Source organism: Haplochromis burtoni, unplaced genomic scaffold (assembly GCF_018398535.1).
Source record: "Haplochromis burtoni strain Fernald_Lab_line unplaced genomic scaffold, NCSU_Asbu1 Contig_1508, whole genome shotgun sequence".
Classification (NCBI taxonomy): Eukaryota; Metazoa; Chordata; class Actinopteri; order Cichliformes; family Cichlidae; genus Haplochromis; species Haplochromis burtoni.
This window is the reverse complement of record NW_024583869.1, coordinates 36043-43920: the sequence shown is the minus strand read 5'-3', so window position 1 is coordinate 43920 and position 7878 is coordinate 36043. Positions and strand designations below refer to the sequence as shown.

Sequence of the window (7878 nt, the reverse complement as noted above, 5' to 3'; positions counted from 1 at the left end):
TTTTCATACCTGGGTATTAACATCCCTAGGAACTCAAAACTCCTCTTCAGGCTTAATTATTCGGTTCTAACTGATGAGCTCAAGTGTATGATAGATATCTGTGAACTTAGGTGTAGGTCTATTAGATTATGTTGTGGTGATCCTCGAGTTGGGGGATGGGTGTTTGTACTGAAGTGCAAAATTAAAACCAGTGGAAGATGGACAGTAACAGACTAAACTCCAAACAATACATTATGTTACAGATTTTACACATTTAAGAAATAGCACAAATACATACAGATCATTCGATTATAAATATCGAGGATTAACAGAAGGAATTATAAATAAAAATCAAGAAACTTGACAAGAATATTCCAGAGTAGAAAAGAGCGTGTGTAAAAAGGGTGTAACTATTGCAGTGTTCACAGTGTGTTAGATGGATGAGTTGTACAGGGAGATGGCCACAGGCAGGAATGATTTCCTGTATCGGTCAGTGGTGCTTTTTGATAATCTCAGTCTCTCACTGAATGTGCTTCTGTGACTAGCCAGCATGTCATGGAGAGGGTGGGAGGTATTATCCAACATTGTCTTTATCTTGAACAACATCTGCCTCTCAGACACCACCCTAACGGAGTCCAGCTCCATCCCCACAACATTACTGGCCTTGTGGATCAGTTAATTTAGTTTGTTGTCATCTGTGACCCTCAACCTGCTGCCCCAGCATGGAACAGCATAGAGGATAGCACTGGCCACAACAGAGATACAACAAGATAACATTAATTAGTAGGGATAGTGAAAACGTCTGTTTAAGTTTATTAGCCACTTGGCTATGATAGTAAACAGTAGACACTGATGTAGCTTACTGAATCTTTTTGACTGTGTTCAGCACAATATTAATTAGTCATTGTCAATTCTTGACTTGTCCTATTCTCATTGTATGACGAATTATGATGGCTGTTTGGTAGCCGTTTGCATACTATGCATACTCTCGCTCTCTTCATGTATGTGTGTGTGTGTGTTTTCGTGTGCAATCCTTAAATGTTTTTGTGTGTGTGTGTGGGGGGGGGGAGTGTTCGCCCAGGGGGCCAAATAGGCTAGGACCGCCACTGCTTAACGGCCCTGTACTGGTAACTTTTCTTATGCAGATGAGGCATTATTTCTGTACCTTTATTTAATTCCAGAGGCTTTTAAGTTATTTTTTTGCACTTGTTGACTTCTAAAAGCCTATATGACATTTTTCGTCCACACGTAAACGGCATTTCAAATCGCTGAAAACTGGTTGGAGATTTTTGAAAACCCAGTTTTTGTGTTTTTTGTGTCTATGTGATGCCATAACATAGAACAGGACTCAAACAGGGAGATCAAAATAAAACTCAGAAAAAAAAACTGAACAAAAACTCTGAACAGAGGAGCTGGAACACTAAAACATTAGAACATGACAAACACACAGCATGTACAGGGTACGACGCAACAGAGAGCAAAAGAAAACACAATTCATAATTCTGTGTTTAACCTTTACAACATTTAACACTATTTTTCTTGCCCAAAAGTAGAATGACAGGTTGGCAACACAGTTCATATCTTCTCAGACTCAGACATGAATTGAAAAGTCAATGGTGGATCATGTCTACACAGGAAAACTAAAATAGACTAAAAAGACATTTTCACTACTCAGATCTCTCTGCTAACATATAATCAGACATATACCTAATCCTTACTAGCAGATAGGGATAAGCTGTGTTTTATCACTCTGACCATTTTCAACACATTTTTAAAACACAAGATTGATTTTCAAGTCTTTTTTTCCCTCAGCTGTGATGGCAAGAGGCAGTCAGGGGGACTTCAGTCTCTCTTTACTCCACATTACACAACAGTCCATATAAAGGTTGCACTCTTCAGTGTTTTTATGATCTTAAAGAGGAGATCATAATGTTCCTGCTCAACAGCAGGCAAAAAAACCCCAAAAAACAAATACAGCTCCACAGTCAATGTCTACTTTCTGAGCGATATATTCAAACATTTGAAAAGAGTGTTTGTGGTTAAGGAGATGGACTTGCACAGCCAATGAAGGTGAGGGAGAAAAAGTTCACAACTGATATGATTCAGTATTATGGATGTTTTGCACTGTGTTTTTGTCTGCCACACCAGAGGGTGGCATAGTTTGTGTCCTGTGTTGTTGATGTTATGTGAGTTCCAGGTGGAGGCTGACCATTGGTGGAGGACTGGGAGAGGCCGGCTATAAATGAGGACCCTTCTCAACCGGCACGCCCCCGCCTACTTCCTGTTCCCAACGAACTGTGCATGTGGCTGCGTGTGAATTTGTATTCTGGAATGAGAAGCTTTTGCTGTGTTGTAAATAGTTTTGTTGTAAATATTTAAATAGTTGTAAATACTTTTACTCGGTAGCTGTAGGGGTGAGAAGCCATTTTCTTTTGGAAAGTTTTCTCCTGTTTTTGGTTAGGAAGGGAGGTAAGAGACCTGTATTTTCTTTTGGGGTTTTTCAGTGTAGGTAAGCCAGTTGCATTTCATATCTAGAGAGTTTTGTTTGTTACCCTTTGGGACTTAATAAACTGACTGGATGTTGTAAATCTGTGGCAGTTCTTGGTTTGTCTTCCTTGAGAGCAGGGAGTGTGGGGACATTTTCCTTTTTTTTTTTTTTTTTTTTTTTTTTTTTTTTTTTTTTTTTTTTTTAAGATTTTCCTTGTGTTGCACACCAGTTTCCCCTGGGCTGGGGTGTAACACAACCTACTAGAACTTGCTGTCATGCAGTCATCTGTAGCCACAGCACAGGAGCTGCAAAGTTTATCAAACTTTTTATCAAACCCTTATCAAAGTTGCAGTCATGCTCATTGTGTTTGGATCAACATACAGATGTGATTCAGGCTTTTCACACATGAACTCAATAAAAATCAGCTCCCATTCAATGCACAGAACAACAAATGGATAAATAACTTTTCTGACTAATGTAAACAGGGTATCTGTAGCCTAAATATTAACATTACTGGATGTGTATCAGGCCATGCCTGACTTACAGTTAACATTATGTTCCATCAGGGTATAATGCAATGAGTTTCTGCAGTGATGGCTTTGATATGATTGAATCATTAATTTTGTGCACATTCAGATGTCCGATATGGGCAAAATGTTTTTGTCTGTTTTGAACTATTACTGCTACTTAAGATTCTGTTTAATTACAACTCATTTGTTATTTTTATGCACTTACTCTTGTGCATGCTTTCAGATGTGATCAACTTTAAAAGTGAAGCAATGAATAAATATGACTTTTTTCATTAGTTCTTTTATATTGGTTTGAAGTTTATAAATACTTGTAGCTTGCAGGCTGTTTCAAATGTCTGGCCCAGGGACATTTCTAGGTTTGAAAATCTGATCCAACTAAATGCATATCTGCTGTAGTATTTTCTGGAGTTGCACACGACTGAAACATTGTCAGTTTATACATTTTCAGAGCAGGAAAACTCACCACTCTGCCCTTTTACCCACTCGTGGTATAAAAAAATCTGTCACCAGTTGATGACATCCAGTTCCTCCAATTATAATTAGTCAAAAATATGTAAAGCACAGTAAAATAGAGAGACCTATATTGAAATTTGAAGCTTTTTAATTCTTAATTATTTGCCAACAAGATTTCTGCATCAAGTAACAAAGTCTCAAAATACAACTTTTCAGTAAAGAAATAGAGAAGACTTCCATTTAAGACTTTTGTAAAATGGCTTTTTTCCCTCAGATCATGCTATTAAAAGTTCTAGAAGGTTGCAAAATTTATTTTAAGCAGAAAAACACAAATGGGACCCAATCACAACAGGAGAAAATGCTTAAATGTGATTAATATCGATAGTTGTAATGGGAAGCTGCTTGAGCCGTAATAACACTGATTGTAATAATGAAAATGAAGAACCCAATGGCACCTATGATTGTGGCTGCAATGTTGAGACTGCGAGCAGTGGAACCATAATGCCGTGCACCGTCCACATCTCCAACCACCTTCCTGTCTCTGGCCTGCAAGGATGAAAATATACTTTTCTCAACTTTGAAAAATGGATTCAAGCACATCTTCAATTCCACAGAAACTCAAAACATCAGATGTCATGTATAACCTCCGAAGACCCGAACTCTTCCATGGCATGCATTTTTAATTTCTCTTTGATATTTGGGCATATTGGGACCCGATGAATGTAAAAACAAAGAATTACCAGATTTTTTTTTTTACCTAATTTTTGTTTCTAAGAAAAATGAGAGCCACATATGAGGATATGTGTTTAAAATTTTGATAGAACAGTAGCAGTATAATGTCCTCGTAAGTGGATATCAGGTGCTTGTAGAGTAAAATTGAGTATTTTGGTCTAAATAACCCAAAATGTCATGTCCACATATGTGGACGCCAGGTCCTAGGAGGATAATCCGCTAATAGTCCCTGAAAATAACAAGATTCTGGTTTGTGAGCACTGATTGTTTTTTTTGTTTTTTTTTTAATTTGCAAAATGCAAAAGAGGGTAGCTTATATTGTTTGAAGTTACCGTAAATCATCTGTTTTGTTTACAGTTTATTTAGTCCTTTACTGTCTCAGTCTGATATTTTCTGTATTGCTTTCACTACTTTTAGTAAGCCTTTAATTTTAGTAACATTTCAGTAAAAGTTTAATTTCAGTTTTTCTTTATTTAAGTTGAGCTGGTTAATTTTTTTAAGCCAGAATATTACACTCCTTTTGCTGTTCTTTTATTGCATTTTATTAAAAATTTTCTATCTCAATTGCACTTCATTCATTTTATCTTCCTGTGTTATGTCCTGTATCATTTTCAATGTTTTACATAATGTTCTATTAAATTTCATTTCAATTTTTTGTTTCACATTATGCATACAAAATAAAAATGTATTGATACTCTTATTTCATTTAATTGAACTCCTTTCTTTTCCATTTTTAACATTTTTATCATATTGCATGTAATTTTATTGAAAACATATATATTTGTTTTTGTTTATATATTCTTTTATTCTTGGTTGTCTTTAATTTTCTGGCTTCTGTATCAAATCCATTTCCCAAAATGTTGGATAACTTTATCTTCTCTTATCACGTAGAGCAAACACATAAAAAAGCTATTTCTAAGAAATTAAAATGTGTCACAATAAACTCACCTTGATGGAATAAATGAGAGCTGCAAGTCCAAGGCAAAAAGGATTTGAGTAGACAAAGCAGAGCAGCGACCAGATGATATGGTCTTTGGGGGGCTCTGTGATGACTGGTTGCCCTCTTGTGATGTTCACAGCAGTGTGCTGGACCACCCCAGGCTGACCAGGGAGTCCGCCATAACCCATGCCCTGCAACTGCACAGCGTCAGTCACGTAACCTTGAGGATGCATCGCTCAAACTTTTCTCAGCACAGCTGCAATGTGGAGAGGAGAAAAGTGTGAACAAGAACAACAGAGCCACTGGCAGTTGTGGCTTTTAAAGCTTTTTTTTGGGCGGGGGGGTGGAACAGGAAGCCTATGAAAACCTGACCCACAATAGTTTTATTCATCACTACAAAAGAAGTAAGACACTAAGAATACATCAAACTGTCACCCATCTAAATATTAACACGTAAAGAAAGCACTGCCAGTCACTAAACCTCTTCTACTAACTACAGATGGACCAATCCGATATTAGTATTGGTATCAGTCCAATACTGACCTAGATTACTGGATCAGATATCAGAGAGAAATAAAAAATGTAATCCGATCCATTAAATATCAAAAAAGCACCTCACAAAACTTGCTGCACGGCGTAACTCGGCTCATAACCGTAGCACGTCGGAGCAGTGTGCATGAGCGTGATAGAGCGGCTGTGTGTATTTGGATCCTTGCTACCAAACCGGCATTTCATCTCCGAGGAAGTTATCCCAGAGAGAAGTAAAACAAGTGTGTAAGTTCATCTCTGAATGTTTGTAAAGCATTCCCACGTTAAGCTTAACAACCAATATATGGAGCGACTGCCTCTTCTCTCTCCCTCCCCTGCTGCTACTTCAATCATGAAACTGCTTAATGATCAGCTGATCGGCTTTTCTGTCGCGAGTCTGTCTCTCTTCTTTGCACCAGAAAGAGGAAACCAGCGGCTGAACAACAGCAGCACGTTTAACCTTGATAAGCTGTTGTTAGAATTTATTTAATATTACTTTCTACACCAGGATCTTTTTCTGCGTAGAGTCTAGCAAAGTTGAGCCAGGGGGGCCGATAGGGCATGAACAGGGAAAAGGGGGGCACAAAGACATACTTTTCTGTCTTATTCTCATTTAAAATGTCGAGCTTTTAATAAATAATTATCTGAATCTTACACCCAAAGTTTTAATCTGATGTAAAATGTATAGAAGTCCATTACTGTATATAGTAACTGTTAAGTCTAATATACCCTAGTAAGCTATAGTACTTTTTCCTTTGGGAAGGTACCATCTGTGCAGTCTGCAATTCTGTTGAAGAAAGATGTTGAATCTATTTAATTATTCTTGAAAAATAATTTATTTCTGTGCATTTTTTTTCACCCTGCATCAAATTAAAGTTGATTACATCGATTAAGCATCATGAGGTGGGGGTGGTTCCCTATTTTTTTTTGCTGGGAGTTTGCAACCCTATTAGTTAGGTTGCTTAATATTTCTGCTAAGTACTCTTTAAAATACCAGAATAGGGAGGATGGAGTAGGTTTAAGTTTATTAGATTGATCAGTGTTGCTGAACTATGAAATATTTTGGGTGCAGTGTATTTTTTACATACAGGTATAACAGAATAGCTTTAGTGTTGTTGTTTATTTAAACTTGAGTATGAACTTATACAAAATGCAGCAAGATATTAAAAAAACAGTTTTATTGATTAAAAAACACACTATATCGGATTCATATCGGTATCGGCAGATATCCAAATTTATCGGTATCGAACATAAAAAAGTGGTATCGTGCTATCTCTACTACTAACAGCCATGCCAGTTACAATTTGAGAAATAACTTTTATTGTCATTTTGACTTTGTGTTCCTGAGATAGTGAAACATAATGACTTTAGTAATCACCTAATTGTTGCTCAATATGATCTGAACTGCTGAAATGTCTCCATTTCTCCTTGGTGGATAAGTTAAAAATCTGAAAGGGTTCACGGTCAGTTCCAATAAACTCAGTCATGACTTTGATAAAAGTTTAATATAATTGATTTTCATTGGACAACTTCTGACTGGAAAATAGATGACTATGTTTGTAAATTGCTCTATTTTATACAGAGTCAAGCCAAAATCATTCAAAAATATCAAGAATGTGCAAACATTTCTTGTAAACAAAGATAATGTGCATTCATCAACAAGCCATCGTGTGGGGTAGTTAACCTGTCTGACAAAGTGAAGTAGGCTAAAAGATCTCAAAATGATGAAAGCCACTATCCCCAAGTGGAGAAATCTTGGAACAGCAGTGAATCTTCCCAGGAGTGGCTGGCCCAACAAAATGAATTCAAGAGCACATCAACAACTGATCCAAAAAAAAAAAAAAGAATAGTTTTTGGTAACTATTGTCTTTGATGTAAATATGTAAAAAAAACATGTGTTTGTTTCTGTTCTGTGTCCTGTGCCCTGTTTGTTTGTATATGTGTTTTTCTTGCTGCTGTTACAACTGTGGACAAGAGATATTTTATTTTGTATTCTTATGGTGACAGTTTATAATCAGAACTATCATTGATTAATCATTTAGCATTGTTGAATCAGTTGACAGAATGATCTTTGAATTTCATTTGACGGACTAGTTACACAATATGGGATCAACAAGAAAAGATTTTTAGAATATCAACAAATTAAATCCATAGTAAAAAAGAAATTTAAACCGGGTCAAGTTGAACTACAAACACCACCAAGTGTGGTTCAATTTCTTACTCTTAAA

At 36.5% G+C, this 7878-nt stretch overlaps 1 protein-coding gene across 1 annotated transcript; it reads right to left on the bottom strand.

Annotated features, from left to right (window-relative positions):
- Positions 1–3248: 3248 nt before the first annotated feature.
- Positions 3249–5753, bottom strand: LOC102310970 (dispanin subfamily A member 2b-like). Its single transcript, XM_005952306.3, has 3 exons — positions 5666–5753; positions 5131–5378; positions 3249–3996 (listed from the first exon to the last, which is right to left on the bottom strand). The coding sequence occupies exons 2-3, from the start codon at positions 5353–5355 to the stop codon at positions 3823–3825; spliced, it is 399 nt and encodes a 132-aa protein (XP_005952368.1). The 5' UTR covers positions 5356–5378; positions 5666–5753; the 3' UTR covers positions 3249–3822.
- Positions 5754–7878: the final 2125 nt, after the last annotated feature.

What these genes read in the sequence shown, in the direction of transcription:
- LOC102310970 (XM_005952306.3), bottom strand. Translation starts at nt 5,355, where the DNA reads ATGCATCCTCAAGGTTACGTGACTGACGCTGTGCAGTTGCAGGGCATG. An exon ending in CTCTCATTTATTCCATCAAG is followed by an intron (nt 3,997 to 5,130) that starts GTGAGTTTATTG and finishes TCATCCTTGCAG; the next exon opens with GCCAGAGACAGGAAGGTGGT.